At 46.0% G+C, this 21,712-nt stretch overlaps 1 protein-coding gene across 1 annotated transcript in view; it reads left to right on the forward strand.

The window, feature by feature from the left end:
* The window catches only part of PRMT8 (protein arginine methyltransferase 8), an 88,192-nt gene that overhangs the window by 25,597 nt on the left and 40,883 nt on the right, over positions 1-21,712 (forward strand). Inside the window, exon 2 of the mRNA XM_008143740.3 lies at positions 8,903-9,088. Coding sequence (XP_008141962.1) covers positions 8,903-9,088 — 186 coding nt within the window. The remainder of the gene's footprint in view (positions 1-8,902; positions 9,089-21,712) is intronic.

Consider the following 21,712-nt stretch of genomic DNA (forward strand, 5'->3'; position numbering starts at 1 on the left):
TGCCAACAAAGCAACACAAATTATAACCAATTGCAGAGGCCATAGGAGCAGGAGAGACCAGGTGTCAGAGAAAATGACTGACTTCCCATGACGGCCACATTACTGAGATATCAATTGCATAACACTTAGAAAGCTCTGAGGAAGGGGGTAGAATAGGGTCTAGAGAGTGGATGATGTGGAGGGTGAGGACCAGAGTCAAACAGTGAACAGAATGGAATGCTAAGGGCAGCCAAGGTCACTGTGTCTAGTGCCAGTGAAGGGCCCAGAAAGCATCCAAAAATAGCATCAGAGCCTAGAGTCACATTTCCAGAGATGGAAGTCTCATACTCGTGTACCACACTTTAAAATTTTCTCCAAATAGTTACACACACAGAGTCTTTCAGTCATCACAGTAGGCCTGTGAAAGAGGCAGGGCACACACTGTTTTTATTTGACAGAAAAGGAAACTGAGGGTAGTAAATGTTAGTTGGCTTTTGCATAGTGATCTGAATAGGGGAAGAAGGAACCGAGACCAGAATCCACAGGTGCTCTATCTGCCCGGCACCCTCAACTCTACCAATGACCCAGCCTGGGATGGAGAGTCACGAGCCCAGCTCAGGTCCCACAGGAGTGATTTAACTCAAATCTGGGACTAAAGCTTGCCCGGCTCCAGGAGAAGTGCAGGTGTGTGGGGATTGGCCAGGTCTTTCTGCACATCTGCTGTAAAGGAAGGTGGAGAGGAAGCCAAGTGTTCTGTGACCTCCTTCAAGTCAAATGAGAAAAAGAGGCTCCTGTTGACTTGGGAGGGAAGTGGGAGGACAAGAGAGGAAGTCTGCTTTTTAAGCCTATTAAGGAGGAAGAGCCATGGGCCAAGTATCCAATTAACCTGACATCTCTTGCAGGCAAAATATCTGAGGATATAAGAGAATGTAATATGTAGAGTCTTGGGAGAAAAGTGATGAATAGCTGGAAAATAGCCCCAGTTTATTTAAAAAAAATAGGTCAGGCCCAACAAATCCTGTAGATTCCTTCCTAGCAATTCCCCATCCAGGAGCCAGAGGGAGGGCTGGGAGGGTGCAATGCCATTTTTATTTGAGGCAGGCACTGCTATTGTACCACAAAGAGACAGTCGGGGCTGATGGGAAGCACGGGGCACAATGCCCTTTGTGTTGAGCTGCATGGTAGCCCTGGCAGTGACAGCATATTTGGGACTGGCCCAAGGTCACCCAGCCCGAAGGTGGCAGAGTGGCAGAGACTAAACCCAATGTCAGCTCATTGGTTGTGAGAACTAAGGTGCTTTCTGCAACGGGTGGCTGCCGCTCTTCCAGGTGTCCTTGGCTTTGCCTCTCCCTCCAGGTGTCCTAGGCCCTGCCTCTCCCTCAGGTGTCCTAGGCCCTGCCTCTCCCTCCAGGTGTCCTAGGCCCTGCCTCTCCCTCCAGGTGTCCTTGGCCCTGCTGGGACATTGTCTGGGATTCACAGTAGCACCGAGGCAGTGCCAGGCCGGCTTCTGAGGGCTGCAGCAGGGGTCAGAGAGGAACTGAGAAGGCATGTAGCTGTCCCCAGCTCTGTCTGGACCAGGGTTTCACAGGCAGCCCTGGGAGAGCTGGTTCAAAATGCAGCCTGAGGGGTCTCACTCACACAGGTTCTGATTTTGTTGGTCTGGGGTGGGGCCTGAGACTCACTTTAGGGAGACTGACACAGATTGTCATAGAGAAACACTGTCCTAAATCAGTGTCCTAAATCCCCAGATGGTTCCCTCAGAACATTAATTTCTAGAGATGTTTATAGATCTCTCAGGAGAAAAGGGTGTCATGGCCATAATTTGGTAAAACTATATACCCTAATTCCCTCTTGGAGATTCACAATTCATTTTAGCAAATTAAAGGCTTAAAAGGATTACAACTAAGAAATCTCTTTATATTTTACAATATATACATATATCAAATTTTTACCTTGTACAACTTCAGCTTACACAATATTATATGTCAATTATGCCTCAATAAAGCTGAAAAAAGAAAATATATCTATTTAGCTATTTTCCCCAAACTCACTTCACCATAGAATCCACCACTGAGTACCTACTCTGTGGACTACAATGTAGAAAAATGCAGCTGTAGCCCGGAGTTTCTCAAACTTTGTGCTGCATCAGAATCACATGGAGAGCTTTCTGGAATACATTGCTGGGCCCCACCCAGAGATGGTGATGTGGGTGGCTGCTGTAAGGCCTGAGAATTTGCATTGCTCTTTTAAAAATATTTTTAAATTGATTTTTACAGAGAGAAGAAGCGAGAGGGAGAGAGAGAGAGAGAGAGAAACATCAACGAATGTGCCCTGACTGAGAATTGAACTGGTGACTTCTTGGTGTATGGGACGATGCTCAACCAACTGAGCTACAACAGCCAGGGCAAATTTGCATTTCTTACAAATTCCCAAGTGATGCTGATGCTGGTGGTCTGGGGTTTACACTTTGTGAACCATTGCCCTAGACCCCTCTCTGAGCCCTGGCTCAGCCAAGGTCCTGGCAGGCCTCCTGGCAGCGTTCCCCAGTGGGAGGATGGGGACTGAGAATGGTGAGTGACAGGACCCGAGGGAAGGGGATCCCAGGAGCACAGCCTTGTTGGGACTTGAGACTTATGGCAATAAAAAGGCATATGGAGAGGGGCTCTGCTAAGAAGCCAGAGTTACAGTCAGGGACACTGTAAAACAGGAAGGTCTCAGTGGGTAACAGTAGCTGACACTCTGTGACATGCATCCATGTCCGGCCTTGCCCGAGGGGACTCTGGAGTGTCTGTGCCTTTAAAAAGCCAATGCTAGTGAGATGTGCGAGGATATCTGTTGACAAGTGAACAAGCCAGGGATCCTGGAGGATATGTGCATACAGACCATACCACCTTGCAGGACCAACAGCATCTAGACCCTTCTCCCCACAACCAGACTTGCAGACTTCCAACCCATGATGAGCAGCAGGGAGCTAGGGCCATCTGCTCTAGCAAAGCATTTCCTTCTGGGTAGGCTGACTTCAGTATTGCTTTGCTGGGTCCCATCATTTAGTCCAGATACTAGGACAGGAGAGCAGGAGAGTAGATATGAGGATGGAACTAGAACTGTCTTTGGTCAAAGCAGACAGGAAAGCATCTATACTAATAAAAGCCTAGGTGGCCCTCGCGTCATCACAAGATGGCTGCCCCCACATTGTCACAAGATGGCTGCCTCCACATCATCACAAGATGACTTCCCCCACGTTATCACAAGATGGTCACCACAAGATGGCTGGCAGGAGAGGGCAGTTGGGGGCCATCAGACTGGCAGGGGAGGGCAGTTAGGGGGCAATCAGGCCGGCAGGGGAGGGCAGGTGGGGGCAAACAGGCCAGCAGGCAGAGGTGGTTAGGGGTGATCAGGCTGGCAGGGGAGCAGTTAGGGGCATCAGGCTGGCAGGCAGAGGGTGTTAGGGGCAATTAGGCAGGCAGGCAGGTGAGCAGTTAGGAGTCTGCAGTCCCGGATTGGAGAGGGTGCAGGCCGGCTTGAGGGACCCCCCTCCACCATGCACAAATTTTGTGCATCGGGCCTCTAGTATATTTATAGGCAATAGGAGAGGCCCCAATGCTCAGCAGAGCCCTTGCTTGTCTTGCTGCTGCCTGACTTTCTGCCCTTGGACTGTCCCCTTTTCGGGTGAAGCTGAGGTCCATATCTAAAGGCAATGCTTGAAGAGCTAACTCTATGTCATTATCAACTACACGGACCACAGTTTAGATCATGTGTGGGGAGGAAGAAAGGGAGCGATGCATGTCTGGCTTCCTCCCCTGTGTGATCCCCAATATTTTGCTGACTTCTCAGCCAAGATATATGAGATTGGTTGATGTTTGAAGGCTGCCTTCACCCAGAGCCTCTGTTGCCCACTGTGGCTTATACAGGAGTCAGGACTTCTGACTTTACAGATGCGCCCACCATCATTTTTCAAGACCCAGCCCTTACACGAGTCTTGAGTTTTTCCAGGGCCATAGGAGGCCAGGCAGATGGGCCAAGACTGAGCTTTCAGAGCCCCTCCCAAGGGTCTTCCACTGTGGCTGAATCATCTTAAATGGCTTCCTGAGACTTGTCTGGATTCCTATGGGTTCCTGTATGCCTACATGAAGACCTAGAGGGCTTGTACATCTGCTTCTCCCACAGGACCCGCATGGGGCCTTGCCACAACAGGTGCTCACTAGGTATTTGTGGAATGAAAAGCACCACCCACGTAGCTGAATGCCCACGGATCCTGGGCCACTGCTCTTTCCCACCCCACTCCCAGCCTCCGGGGACAGGCACAGCTTTGAGCTCATGGGCAGAGTGCAAGTCCCCTCTGCAGGAGGCTGACAGCCTGTGACACCAGGGACAGAGCCACAGTTACCATTTTGTTCTCATGACCTGTAGTTATTGAGCTGAATGACCCTCCATATCTATTCCTTTCCCCCCTACCCATGAATATGCACATGGTCGATACTTTGTAAATTGGCTGCTGGAGAAAGAGTGTCAGGGAGCCCCATGGAAAAGGGGACCTTGGAATCAGAGGTGAATGGCAGATAAGGGGTAACTTTGAACCACACCTGCTGCCTGGACCAGCTGGAACTTTTCCTCTTCTTAATATATTTAAACTAGAGGCCTGGTGCACGAAAATTCGTGTACTCAGGGGTCCCTCAGCCCAGCCTACACCCTCTCGCAGTCCCAGTCTGGGACCCCTTGGGGGATGTCCACCTGCTGGCTTAGGCCCGCTCCCTGGGGGATGGTGCCTAAGCTGGCAGTCAGACATCCTTAGTGCTGCCGAAGAGGCAGGAGAGGCTCCCTCCACCGCAGCTGTGCTTGCAGCTGTCAGCCTGGCTTGTGGCTGAGCGGAGCTCCCCCTGTGGGAGCACACTGACCACCAGGGGGCAGCTCTTGCATTGAGCGTCTGCCCCCTGGTGGTCAGTGCATGTCATAGCGACCAGTCATTCCGCGTTAGGATCAATTTGCATATTACCCTTTTATTATATAGGAGGATAGAGTCAAGATTGGGGTCAGCTTCGTGCACAGAACCTTTTTCAGCTTTAGCAATGACTGCACAACTTCCGGAGCATAGCATCCATGTGGATGTGCAACGCTTGGCAGTTGTCTTTGCTTGGCGCCCGTGCCTGGTCACTGTCGGTGCACTGTCGGTCGCATGTCCTCAGAGGATGGACAGTTACAGAACTGGAGCAAAACTGGGTCCCTTGATGCTGCCAAGGTCCTCAAAGAATAATGTTTCAGCTTCTCTCCCTGGACTTTCCTCATACCCCTATACCTCCTTTTTTGGGGGGGATCTCCCCCACGTGAACCTCTCAGCCCTCCCTTCCCCTGCCATCTAGTGTCGATGGTTTCCAAATCCAGAGTGCCAGCCTCAGCTTCCCTCCAGACTCTGGGATCGCATTTCCTTTTCTTTTCCAATATTACCGTTTGCTATTTACAAAAGCAGTAGGTGTTAATAGCATAAATTTTGGGAAGTATAAACAAGCACAAGAAAGGAAGAATGAGCTGCTGACAATCCAACACCCCACGACAGTCCACGAGTCCCTCTTCATCACACATAAGCATGAATGGGTTTTAATTTTCAAAATGCAATCGCTCTATTCTTCTCCCACATGTTCTTCTCAACCCACAGCTTATCGTGATTACATTCCTGTGTTATTAAACACGCTTCCACAAAATTTAAAAGGCTGTGTAGCCTGCACTGTGTCAATGTTCATGTAGTCACTTGTGCTTTGTGGAACCTCTAAGTCGACTCCTATTTTTTGCCATTAAATACTACTTTCACAAAATTCTGGTTCCTGATATGCCCATCAGTGGCCAGCTCGCAGACCTTCTCTTTCTGCAGCTTCTCTGGCAGGCAGCCCCTACTTACACAACAGTGCTTCAGGTCCCTATTATTTTTTGACTGAACTTTGCAAATAGTCTCCTAAGTTCATGCCTTGCCTCCCCATTGCCAGGGCTTCTACTCCTCCTTTCTCCTCCTTGCCCCTGTGGGACGTTGCACCACATTCATCTTCCTAAAGTAGAGCTCGAACATAGAACTCCCTGCTTAAAAATGGCCAACAGCTCCCCACTGTCCTGTTTGTTTAATTACATCACAGCCTGGCCATGATTTCCCTTCAGCCGAATCTCCCACTATCTCCGCCACGTTGCTCCCCAATCTCACTGCTTTCCTGCCCCTTTATCTCTTTGCTCAAGCCATCCCCTCCTCTCGGAGTCCTCCCCACCACCTCCACCTACCAAATTCATTCAGAAAGTTCCCCACCCACCCCACTGCTGCCATCCCAGGCTTTTCTGACCCTTTAAATGGAAATGAATTCTCTCTTCTTTGAGCCCCCAGAACAATTTACTTGAGCTTCTCTTGTAAAACAAACCTCATTCCATCATCCAGTGGAGCCTCAAAGGTCTTATACTCCTGCTGGAAAGCAGAGTGCTTTGAGGCACTGTCCTGTACATCTGCTTCTCCCACAGGACCCGCACGGGGCCTTGCCTCAACAGGTGCTCGCTAGGTATTTGTGGAGTGAAAAGTGCCACCCACGTAGCTGAATGCCCACGGATCCTGGGCCACTGCTCTTTCCCACCCCACTGCCAGCCTCCGGGGACAGGCACAGCTTTGAGCTCATGGGCAGAGTGCAAGTCCCCTCTGCAGGAGGCTGACAGCCTGTGACACCAGGGCCAGGGCCACAGTTACCATTTTGTTCCCATGACCTGTAGTTATTGAGCTGAATGACCCTCCGTATTTACTCATTTCTTTCCCTCATGAATGTAATGGGTGCACGTGGTTGACGCTTTGTAAATTGGCTGCTGGGGAGTCTCAGGGACCCCACGGAAAAGGAGACCTTGCAATGAGTTGAATGGCAGTTAGCGGATGCAAGAGGCAGGCCCCTGTGACCTTGACCACACATGCTGCCTGGACCAACTAGGACTTTTTCTCTTCTTAATATATTTAAATAGAGTCAAGATTGGGGTCAGCTTCATGCACAGAGCGTTTTTTTTCAGCTTTAGAGGTGACTCTGCAGGCAGCACGGGAGAGTGCAATTGACACAGTCTATTTTTAGCCTCCCTGAGACCGTGACCAGCATCCCGAGCTGAGGGTGGGCACACCTGCTGCATTCTAATGAGGCAGCCCGATTGCCTGTGCCAGCCAGCTCGGGATCTCGACGACCTGAAATCCGATGTTGCTAAACTGGGAAGCCTGCTTATTTCCCAGAGGCTGTAGCCCAGATACACCAGGAAAATGGGACCATCACATCCCCCTGCTGACCCCCCTCCAGCCCCTGGCGGTCTTGGGGTTCTGCCCACAGCATGATAAAGGGAAGAAGCCACTAGTTTTTTCTTTATCTTGCTCTGTCGTAGGACCTCCCTGTTTCCTTTGCAGGAAAGGAGGTAGGAAGTCTGAGGTGACCCAGATCACAAATGAGAAAAATGAGGCAGAGAACAGGGACATATTTATGTAATCTGAATATTAATAATAATAATAACAAGTAATCACTTATTATATGCCAGGCAGTGTTTTAATATCTTTACTCATCCAAATTTCTGGACAACTCCATAAGGTAGTTTTTATTTTGATCTCTGCTTACAGAGGAGGAAACTGAGGCACAGTGATGACAAAATGACTTCCCCAGGTCATTTGTCAGCCAAGTAGCAGGGCGGGGTTTGAATGTCAGGCGGTGTGGCCCCAGGGTTTGCATTCTTGCACTGTGCTGTCTGCCTCTCCATGCCTTCTTTCATTTTATCAGAGTCCGGGTAGGATCAGGAGCCCTGATTCTCAGCCCCAGACAACCAGCCAACTGCACATGACTCCCTCTGTTTTTAAAGATGCTTCTGCTCTGAGGCCTTTGCTGTGCTGTGCACACCTGCATTTCCTCCACTCCAGGGAGAGGAGGCCCTTCCCCTGGCAGACTGTGCCTGTGCAGTGAGGCTTAACCTTCTGGGCCCAGAAGTTCTCCGAGCTTCTATCTCCTTCTCCCTCCTCCCCTTGGCCGGTGGGAGTGGCGGGCGGTCAGTGCTGGGCAGCAGCAGTGGGTGTGCAGCTGGGCCGGTGTCAGGACTGGGAACCCAGAAGGAGCAGTGCTGGTGGTACCTGGACAGGTCACCGAGGTGTGGGTCTTCACAGTTCAGGCAAATTGCTGAAGTCCAGAGCGACCACGAATCAGAAACCAGAGTGGGAGACAGCAGGTGTGAGGCCCAGAACCCCAGAGACCTGCATTTTGGGGGCCGAGTGCTGCGTGTTGGGTGGAGAAAGGCCCGTGGGTGTGATCTTCCTAAGGGGGCAGGTGGGACTCATTTTAATTTAATAAACACTTAGTGCTCCGGCCTTTTCTAAGCACTTTACAAGCACCAACTTGTCCAATCCTCCGGACAACTCTAGGCGATGAGAACCATTTTATCCCCATTTTAGATATGGGGAAACTGAGGCACCACGAGGTTAATCACTTTGCTCAAGGTAATACAGCTAGTATGTGGCAGAGCAGGATTCATGTTCTGGGAGACTGGCCCTGGAATCTCTTCTCCAGCCACCATGCTGGACATCTTTCCCTTCATTGAATGTTCACTATTCGCCTCTAAAGACTGGTATTGTCCTCATTTAACAGAGATGGGAACTGAGGCCTAGATGGGCTCAAGTCACATGACTAGCAAGAGATGGACCTGGGTTAAACCCAGATCTGTTTGGCTCCTGAGTAGCATAGCACCTCAGCCATCAGCGTGACCGCCAGAAAGCTTGAAGGCACCACCCACCCCTCAGGAGTGGCCGTGAGGATGACTGGCACCCACCCCTCAGGAGTGGCTGTGCGGATGACTGGAGCGGGCCTCAGGGACCAGGAAGGGAGGAGGGACAAAATCTCAGAGGGCAGGGACTCGCTGCCACTGTTCACACCAGGCTCCCTTTTTTCGCCCTCAGGTGAGCAGTACCCCCTCTCAGCCCCCTCAGCCTGTGGTCCCATCCAAGCCTGTGCAATGTGTCCATCATGTGTCCACTCAACCCAGCTGTCCAGGACGGGGCAAGATGTCCAAGCTGCTGAACCCAGAGGAGATGACCTCAAGAGATTATTACTTCGATTCCTATGCCCACTTTGGGATCCACGAGGTAAACCATCCTGAGCTGGTGGCCGAATGGGGCAAGCTTGGCCCTGCTGTTCCATCACTGTTCTCTGAGGCAGCATGTGCTCAACTCTCCACTGTCATGAAGTGAGTTCTCCCAGTGGTCCAAGGCCCCTGACTCTCTTTCCATCCACGAGTCCCTCTGGGAGGGGTCAGGGCCAGGCCTGGCGCAGGTGAGTAGGTGAAAGTGTGTGTCTGTGTTACTAGCTGGTGAGCAAGGAGAGCTCAGGGTCTCTGTTTTACAGCCCGACTCCTGTGTCTCTTCCCAGTCCTCAGTTCAGGTGGTCCGGGTGGACTGAACATCCTTGGTCCTTGCTCCAGGAGCTCAGATGCTTTGCAGCTAGGGCCCTATAGCCAAAGGCCTTCTGGAGGTCATAGTGTCGGCCTTCAGGCAGGACGGACATGAGTCCTTAGGTTTGTCCTGGACCAATGAGTGCCTCCAGGGAAGAAATGCAGCAAGTGTCCTTGGAAACCTGGCCCAGGTCTGGCACTCTGATTGGTTCTCAGGAAATTCCTTTGTGTAAATGCTTGTCTTAATCCACAGCAGGGAAGACTTCCGGGAGCTGCAGCATAGAACAGAGCTTCCTAACAAGAGGCTTCCTGAGACCTGTACCCCCAGCCCTGCCTACATCACCTTTTAACACTCTCAAGCCACCCCAAATAAACGATTATATTAACTGCATGCTTACTGTTCTGAGCATAGTATATGTATCATTTCATTTACTCTTCCTAAGAACCTACAAAGAAAATATTTCTATTATCTCCTCATGGTCTGAAGAAATATCGAAAAAGGAAAAAAGGTTTGCTTGTTATGCTAATGCCTTTTCAAAATATGTCTGTAAACCCTTCCTGTATCAAAAAGGCTGCTCTGCCATTGCCAGGCACGTGTTTAGTAATAATAACCAGCATTTTTCTTGAGTGCTAACAACAATCTGGCTGTTGTTCTGGGCATTTTATATTATTGGCTCATTTATTCCTTAGGTCAATCCTATGAGGTTGGTATTATTATCTGTCTCCATTTCATAGATGAGGATATAAGACCTTAAGCATCAGATTGACCTTCGTTCGTCCTTGCTGATTCCTTTGCACACAAGGTTATAGGCTAATGAATGGCAGAGCTAGAAATGAAACCTTCACATTTTGGGCTCAGGGGCTTCAGTCCTAATGATGTAGCCATACAGCTTCTATAACAGTTCACTCTTCCCGGAAATGTTGATGCTGCTCCTGCTGGCTCCTTTGCAATTCCATGTGGCGGCAGAGAGTGGATGTGGGGTCCCTCAGTTACTACCAGACTCGGGCTCAAGGTTTGGCCCCCTGACAACTCCTCTCCACATAAAAGCTCCGGCCTGGGGTGCGGGCCTGGCCCAGGGAGGCCTGGGCAGTCAAGCTTGTTGCTCTTGGTGGATTGAATGCCCTCTCAGGGCAGATGGGTGAGTGTTGTGCCTACCGTGATCCTCCTTCCATGGGACCCGGGGTTGGGATGGTGCACGCGTGGAGCCCTGTCCTGGGCCTGTGAGAGGCTCTGAGAGGCAGAAAGGACTCCTTCAAGAGCTCCGCTCCCCAAGGTCCTGAGGCTAATTAAAGGATGCACCCTCCATGTGATCAATTCTAACAGGCCCATGGCTCTGAGAACGTATATCAGGGCAGAACTGCAGTCCCAGGGGCCCTGATGTGCTCCCCTTGGGGCTTTCCGAAATCCCTCCTGACAGAAACCAACCCTCCACGATGTGCATTCAACTCCCCACCCATCTTTAGGCTGCGCTCCCTCACGGAGCCTCCTCTGATTGACTTCTCTGACACCTCCCTCTGAATTGCTAAGTTCTTGCTGGGCAACATTTTGACACCTAGGATGTGCTCTCCTGGGCTACTATAATCTCTATAATTCTTCAGGTCTTGGTTCCCCAGCCTCTAAGCCAGTGTTTGGCACATCATCTGATTGGCAAATGTTTATTGACGTGCCTGCTAGCCTCATCACTCGGGTGATGCCTGGCCAGCACCATGGCCAGGCATCCAGCAGGGTACGATCTCCATTGAGAGGGGACACCAAGGGTTGTCAAATAAACATTATAGAATGGCGCCTCAATTTCATGTATTGATAGAAAAATCAAATTTGTATATGAACATATATAAACATAGTGTAGACTGAGCTAATTAAGTTGGAGTAAGGGATCTGCAGGTCACAGATAACATGTCTTTTCTTAGTAACCTACCCTAGAATAGTTAGCAATCCTTCACATGAGAAAGTACTTCTGATCGTCTAGCTTAAGTCCCTTCTCTTGCTGCTGCTGCTGGCCATCTCTAGATCCTGGCCTCAGGGAAACACGAAGGTCGGTAATGCAGGGGTGGCTAGTTGGCCTTCCTTCCCAGTTGAAGCTTTCCCTTCACCCTGTTTTTGGTCTCTGGTAGGAAATGAGTGGATGGACTCTTCACATTGTTCTTCGTGGAGAGAGGGCCTGCTCATTTTTTGTTATCAAATGCCAGGGATCGCAGTTCTGTGGCAGACGGCTCACAGCGATGCTTTTGCCTCCTCAGTCTGGGCAAGACCCATATCTCACCATCCGGAGCCGAGCTGGCCGTTTGGCAGTCTTCTCCCGTCATTAACAAGATGCTCACAGGGCAGGCAGCAGCACCGCCAGCTTGCTGATTAATAGTGATCAGTGAGTGTTTAGGAAACATGGTGCTTGGGTTTGATGAGTCGGCAAATACAAAGGAGAAGCGCTGGGTTTGGGGAAGGACACTGTTGGGGTCTGGAGAGCACAGCAGGAGGTGGTCTGGACACTTCTGTTCTTCCATTTCATGACTCCATCCAGAGAGGACTCCATACTCAACCTTCAGAGTGTGGGATGAGGGAGAAGGCCCTGTGGCCTTCCATCACAGGGCCTCTCTGAGAAGAATGGAATCTTGAACAGGAACAGAAGTGACAGATGTCTGCCGATTGAGGCCTCTGCTCAGAGTGGAGAGGGCCCGCTCTGTGACCTCCTGCAGCCCCGCTCTGAATTCTCAGCATCTTTGACAGGCGCTGGGCGTGGTGCCTCAGCTGCCTGCCAGTGGGGCTGTGTTCCCAGCCCCTGCACCCTGGGCACCCGTCCCACTCCTGGCCAGCTCAGTTCTTTTGACAAGCTTGCTGCAGTTTCTTTTGAAACATTCTTCAAGACCTCATTTCTCAGCAATTAGTCAATGTGCTGTCACGTGTTTAACAGGCAAGAAAGCTGGGAGACAAAGTCATCCACAGCTGGAGCTGGGAATTGTTCTCACCAGAGTGGCATGCTCTGAAACGTTTGAGACCTCTTTGGGTCGTTCTCTCCCAGGGATGATTAAAGCAGGGGGGGAGGAGGAAGAGCCTTTACTTTGGACAGGCCGAGGGGAGGAAGACTTGCTAAGTCACAACTTTCCTTCTCTAAGAACTTGTATCTTTGGACCTAACTCCTATGGCCTGGAGCCTAAGGAAGGGAAGAAGGGACCAAAGAAGAGACAAAAGGCAATGAATTAAAGGGGAGGAGACACTTGGGCAGCTTTGCTTCAGCAACAGTAGGATCTGCAGAGGTATTGGGCCAACCTAATTCCATCAGAAAAGGCTGTGAGGACTTTTAACCATAACTGTGAGTGAGAGATTTCTGAAATATTTGCCTTTATTTTTGCTCCATTCTCTGCTCACCTCTAACAATTTCTTTGCATGGATGAAGAGGGTTATCATCACAAAAGGCCAGAGCTAACACTTATGCAATATTATATTTATTTAACTAGCACAGCAACCCTATGAAGTAGGCGCTCTTATAACCCCATATTCCAGATGGGGAAATTGAGATACAGTCTGCATGATGTTCTGGATCAGAGAGCTCAAAAGCATTAGAGCTATGATTTGAATGTAGGAATTCTGACTCCACTATATGCTACTGTATTCCTATTTATAGAGCATGGGTTATGCACCATGCTCTGTGCCTGGTTCTGGGGAAACCATCTGCAGTCTGTGTCTTACACTGTGAGGTCTTGCAGTTTTGATGTCTAGAAGTCTTGGAGTGTTTGGTCCCAGACATCTCTGGGAGGGAAGGGCTTGAGCTCACTTTTAAATAAGTTAAAGCCAAAAGTAAACTCAATCTAAGTAAACCCTTCCATACTCAGATTCTAGTATGATCAAATGTATAAGCTCTGTGGCAGCACAGGAAGTAGTGGCTCCACTGAAAAGCAAATAGTATAAGATCTTTTAGTTCCTGTGATTAAATTCCCTAACAGAAGGATTAAAGCCACAAACCCATCCCAAACTTGTTTAATTCCTGATTGGATTGAACTGAGAAAGGACTCCTTTCACTCCATCACTCTAGTTGCCTAACAAAGGAAAAGACAGTGCTTTTTACAAAAGACAACAACAATAAAAACTAACAGCTGGTAGTGCTCCTTACACATTATCTACAGTATAAAATAATTATTATAAGATGTGAAGAAACAGGAGAATTTGGTCCATAATCAAGAGGAAAACTAGTCAATAGAAACAGACCTATAAATAGCCAAGGCCTTGGAATGATCAGAAAAACACTTTAAAATAACTATAATAAATATGATTTTTTTAAAAAAATCTCCAAGAGAAGATGTATATAATAGATGAAATTCTATAATAAAAGTACAAGATCTAAACTAAATATTTATTGGATGAGATTAATAGCAAATAGGATACATAGGAAGAAAAGATCTATGAACTTAAAGACAGATCAGTAGAAATCATCCATAAAGAGGAAAAAAAAAATTGACAACAAGCTCAGTGATTTGTGGGACAGAATCAAATGGTAAAACATGTGAGTTCCAGAGGAGAAGAAAAAGAATAGGAAAGAAAAAATATTGGAAAAAGTATAGGTGGATAAATTTCAAAAAGTGATAAAAAACTTAGTTTGCTCAAGCAATGAGGCCACATCTGAAACAACTGAAATTACCACCTGATTATGTTTATGATAACCCCTGGTCATTCTCTAAGATCCATCTCTGTCTTCTGCATTGGCCAAATAGGCACACTGAATGGGGATGTGGGTCTCCAGGAATTCATCTCTTGGACTGATGGGCCTCACGGAACTAGTGTCAATTCAGAGCCAGTGTCCAGCAATCCTCAAAAATCTGTCTTTTTTTCTCTCTCCAATGTTATCACCCTAATAAATGGCTGCAAGCCTTCTGGAAAATGATTAACAGCATCAGTTCTTGGCAATGCAACAGGATTTCCCCCCAGGGGACATGGCTTTTCCTTCATTCAAGGGGTTCTGTAAACTAACTCAAGTTTGGGAATCACCGAGGGACTGACTCTGGTGATTCAAACCAGACTTCTGCTCACTAGATCTACTAGTATAACTTTTCTGCTTAAACATATTAAGCAAGAATTATTATGATTCCTTTCTGTTTCTTTTCTGAAATACTGTAATCAAGTAGTAAACATCAGAGATCTTTGCAATTCATACTATTCTGAAAATCTTTGGCTCCCGTGTCCTTCATGGTAACCGTGCCCACCTCATCTTCAGTGATTAAATGCTGCTGCAATTTAGCCCCCACTACCTCAGGCTCTCAGTTTGATATTATTCCCATAGTATTCAGGGATCTCAGTTCAGTGGTAAAATTCCTCCTGCAATTTCTGACTTATAGAGAAGAGCCACCACAGAGCTCTTCAAGGATCCTGGCCTCCTCTCACAAATTTATTTCACACAGCTGTGGTGAAAGGTGTGCTCTCTGGTGTTGGTGAGTAGGTCTCACATGATAACTGCACACTAACGTTCTGATCTCCCTGAACCTTTGGTTACCTCCCTCTTTGGCATACTGAGAAAGTTCTGACATTTCAATTTCATTTAATGTAGACTAACGTTGGGTCCATGTTTCAGTCAACCAATCAAACCAATAGTTAGAATCATTTCAAGCCTCTGAAGCTAAAATGGTGAACCCAGAATCTCTGGTTAGTGGTCCTATATCAATAAACTTGGCCCATCCAGCTTTATTTTCCTTTCATGTTGATCCCACACTCTTAATATACAGTTCCAGCCCTGACCACTTTTGTTCAGTGGTTAGAGTCTTGGCCCATGCACCGAAGGGTCACATGTTCAATACCAGGTCAAGGGCACAAACCTGGGTTGCAGGTTTGATCCCCGATCCCGGTTGGGCACGTGCAGGAGGTAACCAATCGATGTGTCTTTCTCACATCACTGTTTCTCTCTCTTTCCACCTCCCTCCTGGGCTTCCACTCTCTCTAAAAATCAATGGAAAAAATATCCTTGGTTGAGGATTAACAAAAAATAAAATATATTTCCATATATATTTCCTAGTTTTCAGTCTATATATAAAAAAAAAATATCATGCATTTCTTTTCGTGTGTATCATTCCTCCCGATGAGTCACTCTTTATTCCCTTTGGGGACTGCTTGGAGTTTAATCTAGTTGTAGGGATAGCAGCCAATAAGGTTGGTGGTGGTAGGTCCTGGAAATCAGCAGTACCTTGCTAGCAGGTACCTCAAGGGAGGCCAATGTGATTCTTCAGAAAAAGAAAACTCCCTCAGGCATGGGTAGAAGATGCTTCTACTGGCAAACAAAACAAAACAAAACAAACAACAACAACAAAAAAAACTCTGACATTTAGGGACTTGAGGTCCAGCTTCTTTAGAATTTAACTATATGTTCCAATTCCAATATTCAAGATCCCATTTCTTCCCAATAGATGCCTCAACTTTAACAAAAGAGACCCTGCAGAGATGGGAATTCAATTTGTATTGTAATTCAGGCATTTGCAGGATTAGACTTCAGATTTGGTTTGCAGAAATCTTAGCCCTGCACCTACAGGAAATGCCACCCCTCTCCCCCTGCCCTGAGAACTTATAGAAGCTTTTAGGTGCTATATTCAGACCCTGAACTGGAAATTTTAAATCCCTGTGTTCATGATTTGTTTTCTCCAATTTTTCTAGCAAAGTTAGTAGTATTCATCCAGGTAGCTAGAATAGAAATTTGGATATAAAATAAGGGGAGATCAGGAGCAGCTAGAACCCATAAGCACAAGATTGAACCCTACAAGAGGTTGAAACAAGTATTCTTCCATTGCCTTTGACCTTGGTGACCTATAGAGCCTGGGGTGTTTTACCACGGAACTGCTCACCTGGCCCAGGAGTCAGAGAAGCTGATTTTGAAGGCAGAACAATTGTACTTCTGCCAATGACGTATGTGCACTATAAAATGGTTCCTGCCTCCTTTTTGCCTTCTAAGTCTCACAGAGTCTCTCTTGTAACCCCACCTAACTGGAAAGAGAATTCTGTGAAATGTAGTTCAGGTGGCCAAGGTGACATGTTACAAAGCCACTGAACATGTGTGCATAGAGCTTAAAAACATGAAGCAAAATCTACAGAACTAGATGGAGAAAAATACAAATCCCCAACCATAAGTAAAGATTTGTTTTAATGCTAATTTATTGGTAATTGATAGAACAAATGTACAAAAAAAATCAGTAAGGCTGGAGAAAATTTGAACAATCTTCTGACATGATCAAATAACCTGACCTAATTGGCATTTCTAGATCATTGGACCACCAATCTATAGAATACACATATTTTTAGAGTGCAGATTGAAATATTCAGTAAGATAGATCATATGCTGGGCTGTAAACAAATCTCAATGAATTTCAAAAGGTTGAAATTACGCACAGTATATATTTCTCTATATAAAACCCTAATATGTAAATAGTCCGAACAGCGGAACAACCAAACAACTGAACAGCCAGTTGCTATGATGTGTGCTGACCGCCAGAGAGTGCGTGCGGAACATGGCAGGCATCATCCATGGCAGGATGGTGCAGCAGGTGAGCAGGGGTGCCAGACCAAGGTGGGGCACCGGTCGCTGTCATCAGGGCGAGCCTTTGGTGGTTACTGAAAATTCTTTGCTCCCATGCACCACAGCCCCACCCGGCACTCACACCTGCTGCCGGCACCAGCCCTGCTCGCACCCACTGCTGGCACTGGAGCCACTGCTCGCACCTGTTGCTGGTGCCTGGATCCACTGCTTGCACCTGCTGCTGGTGCCCAGTGCCGGCCCTGATCACTCGGCGCTGTCAGCAGGTGCAAACGGTGGCTGCTGGCCCTGATAGCCCCTGAGGGCTTCTCCCTCTCCCACTGCTCCTGAGTGGTGATTGGGGCAGTAGTTGCCACTTGCACCTGCTGACGGCGCCGGCTCCGCTCACACCCACTGCTGGTGCCAGCCCCAATCGCTCCATGCTGTCAGTGGGTGCGAGGGGGGCCAGCGCCATCAGCACATGGGAGCGGCGGCAGTGGGAGCAGGGCTGCAGGCAGACAGGGGACCAGAGGCTGCAGCAGGAGGGGCCAGGCACAGGCACAGAGGATGGGCCGAGACCTAACCCTGTGCCCACTACAACCTCTCGGCCCACAGTTTCTTTCAAGGTGCATGAAATCATGCACTGGGCCCCTAGTTTTTCCATAATAGAATTAAATTAGAAACCAGAAACAATAAATTATCTAGAAAATCTCCAAATATTTGGAAATTAAGCAGCACTGAGAACATGGTCAGGAAGAAATCACAAGAAGTTAGAAAATATTCCAAATGGAATGATAATGAAAACAATGCTATGAACTGAATATGTCCCCTCAGGTTTCATATGTCAAAATCCTAAGCCCCAATTGATGATATTAGGAGGTGTGGCCTCTGGGAGGTAACTAGGGCATGAGGGCCAGCCCTCATGAATGGGATTAGTGCCCTTCTTAGAAGAGACATGAAGGCTTGCTGTCTCACTCTGCTCTCTGCCATGTGAGGACACAAGGAGAAGGCAACCACCTGCAAACCAGATACCGGATCTGCAGGCACCTTAATCTTGGTTTCCGAGCCTCCTCTGTTATAACAGCCTGATCTAAGACATACAACATATGAAAAGTTGTGGGATGCAGTTAAAGAAATCTTTAGAGGAAAATGTATAGCTTAAATGCTTTTATTAGAAAGCAAAAGTATAAAATCCATGATCAAAGCTTCCACCTTATGAAGTAGAGAAAGAAGAGCAAATAAAATCCACATAAGTCAAAGAAAAGAAATAATAAAGATGAGAACAGAAATCAATGAAGTAGAAATAAAACATTAAAGAAAATCAACAGAGCCAAAAGTTGGTTTTTTAAAATACTAATTAAATCAATAACACCTAACTAGACTGATCAAGAAAAAAAATCTTAGAAAACACAGATTATAAATAAACAAAGGCAAGAACATTACTACAGATCATAAAGACACATAACAGTCATTAGAGACTATTATAACAACACTAGTAGCCCGGTGCACGGATTTGTGCACATTGAAGGAAAATAATTAGAAGAAATATTTTAATATTGCTATTTGCCCCTTCTCTGTAATGGAAGTGTCAGAGCCGCTGCTGGTCACCATCTGTGGGGCGATCGGCGGGGCAATCAGGCCCCGCTCCCACCTGCATTGGCCTGGTGATGCCCACTCACCTGCTCCACCATCCTGCTAGGCTCTCGTCAGGGCCCATCGGGGCCGGCAGTGCCTCCACTGCTGCCTGCTGCCAGCACCACTTAGCCAATGCCCGCCATGTTCTGTGCTGCCCCCTGGTGGACAGCACACATCATAGTGAGCAGTCGAAGGGGACAATTTGCATAGTAGGCTTTTATTATATAGGATTATACCCATAAATTTGACATCTTAGCTGAAATGGATAAATTCTTTGGAAAAAACACCTTGCCAAAAGTGATGTAAGAATGAATAGAAAATGAAAATAGCCTTCTATCTATTAAATAAATTGCATTCATAATTTAAAATCTTCCCACAAAAAGGACTCCAGGCTCAGATGTTTTTACTGGTGAATTATACAGACATTTAAAAAAGGAAAACATTGATCTCACCCAAACCTTTTCAGAAAATATATAAAGAGAATAACACTTCTTAACTTGTGTGATTAGCTCAGCATACTAATCAGAGAAGATAAGAGAAAGTTATGACTCTATATCTCTCATAAATACAGATACAAAAATCTGCAACAAAATGTTAGTAAATAAAGCCCAGCAATATTTAAGAAGGTAATACATCATGACAAAGAGTTGATGCAACATTTGAAACCACTCTTTGGAGTTCAACACATTAACACAATAAAGGTGAGAAGTAGTAATCATATCAATAAATGTAGAAAAAGTATGTGACAAAATTCAACACCAATTTATGATAAAAACTCTCAGAAAATTAGAAATAGAAGATAGCTTGTCATCACTTCTTGGCCTTTTGGCTAAGATCAAGTATAGAAGATAACGTTTCAGTCTGGTAAAATACATTTATGGAGAGGACACAGCTGAAATTATACTTAATGGTGACATTGGTATATCATTGAACAAAGGAAGGATGCCTAGCATATTACTGAATGGCCATCCTTGCCAGTGCAATATAGCAAGGGGAAGGAACAAGAAATAAAAGGGAAGATGGAACGGGGATGGAGGGACACACACCGGGTCCAGGGCATGGCCGCTGTGGTCGCCGCTGTCCCTGAGGCTGCCAATGAGGGAAGTGCATGTGGCAGGATTCCTTTTATTTGAAGTTCTTCAGTATCCATTAAAAGTGATTTACTTTCTTTCTGGCCTCTCACTACACCCCCTCTGTACATGGCCCGACCCCCACACGTGGCATTTGAGACCTTGTGCGGTTGGAGGACCGAGACAGGCTCTGGTCAGGGCGTTTGAATGTCTTCAGGAAAAGAACTCGTATTGGGGGGTCTTGTTCATTTGGGAAGTTGTATGATATTTATTGATTGTGTCTATTGCCAATGTTTATATCCAATTCTAAGATTTCTGAAAACAATCCTTGTTCCTTGCTGCTCAGAAAAAGTTTACTGAAGACACCAGTTCACTGAAAGCACTGAAATGTGCACTGTCAGGAGCCATGCTTCTGACTGTGGGCTGCTGGGCCGGCTAGGAGCCGGCGTCGGCCTGGTTGAAGGCGGGCAAGGGGAGCAGATTCAGTATTGCTCACTGAGTTTGGGTAGTACTCTGATGATTTGTTCACTTTAATAAAGACAGATTTTGGTTAAAAAAAAAGAAGTAGAAAGAAATAAAAGGCATACAGATAGGATGAAAGAAGTGAAATTGTCTTTATTCACAAGTGACAAGATTTTTTTACATAGAAAAACTAATGAATCTACCAAAATATTCTACTAGAATTAATTTGTGAAGGAGCAAAGCTGCAAAATACAAGGCCAATATATATACTAAAAATTGGAAAATACAAATTAAAATACGTCGTATACAGTGCCATAAAATAATTAAGAATAAGTTTACTTTAAAAATACAAGCTCTCTATACTGAAACTATAAAGTATTGCCAAGAGAAATTAAACAAGACCTAAATAAATGGAGAGCTGTATTTGTGTTCTTGGATTGTAAGACTCAATATTCCTAAGATATCAATTTTCCCCAAATTGCTCTATAGGAGTCAGTGCAGTTTCAACCAACTCCATCAAGCTATTCTGTATGAATTAACAAACTGCTTCTAAAATGTATATGAAAATGCTGAAGTTCTAGAAAAACCAAAATAATCATGTCAAAGAATACCTAAGTTGGAGAACTGACATTACTTTATTTCAAAGTTAATATAAATCTATCATGATCAAGTGAGTGTTAAACTAGTATATTAATGGAACAAATCAGAGAAGACACACATATATAGTCAATTGATTTTTACAAAGGTGTCAACACAATTGAAACAAAGAAAGGATTGTTCCAAAGGATCTCCCCATGTAATCCCGTGGGGAAAATGAAGCCTGGTGCTCGAGCCATCTACTTGTATGAAGCAAATGAACTCACATCCCTAACTTACACTATATATAAAAATTAATTTGACATGAATTGTAGCCTAGAAGTAAAAGCCAGAACTATAAAACTTCTGGAAGAAAGCATAAGAGAATATCTTTGTGACCTTGGGGTAGACAAAGAATAGGCAGGGCACAAAAAATTCTAATCATAAAAGAAAAAAACTAAAAAAAAAAAAAGATCTTTATCAAAATTAAAAACTGCTTTACAAATGACAACATTAAGAAAATGAAAAGGCAAATCACAGATTTGGAGAAGACATTCACAATATGTACATCTGACAAAGGATTCATTTCCAGAATATATAAACTCTTATGATTCAATAAGGAAAAGCAAATAGCTCAAGAAAAAAAAAATGAAGACACTTCACAAAAGAAAGTATATATGAATAGTCCATAAACACATGAAAAAATTATCTACATCAATAGCCATCATGCAAATGCAATTAAAACCTAATGAGATACTAGTTTTTATCCACTATAACAGCAATTTTCAACTGGTGTGCTGCTACAAGAATTTTTAAAACATGCAATACCTGACCTCTGTTCCCTTAGATTGTCAAATAAAGAAATGACAAGAGCCAACACAACAATAGCTGTCCAGTGTGAATGAATCAAAATTATACCTATGTTTTGTAAGATCAGCAAAAAATATGTTTTTGGTATTCCACAGAATTTTAGTAATTACTCTGTGTGTACCATGAAATGAAAAAGGTTGAAAATCACTGCACTATAATAACTAACATTAAAAAAACTGGTAAGTCTAATTGGTCAGCATGTAAAGCAACTTGAGTTCTCATATA

This window comes from Eptesicus fuscus, chromosome 7, assembly GCF_027574615.1.
Source record: "Eptesicus fuscus isolate TK198812 chromosome 7, DD_ASM_mEF_20220401, whole genome shotgun sequence".
NCBI classification, from domain to species: domain Eukaryota; kingdom Metazoa; phylum Chordata; class Mammalia; order Chiroptera; family Vespertilionidae; genus Eptesicus; species Eptesicus fuscus.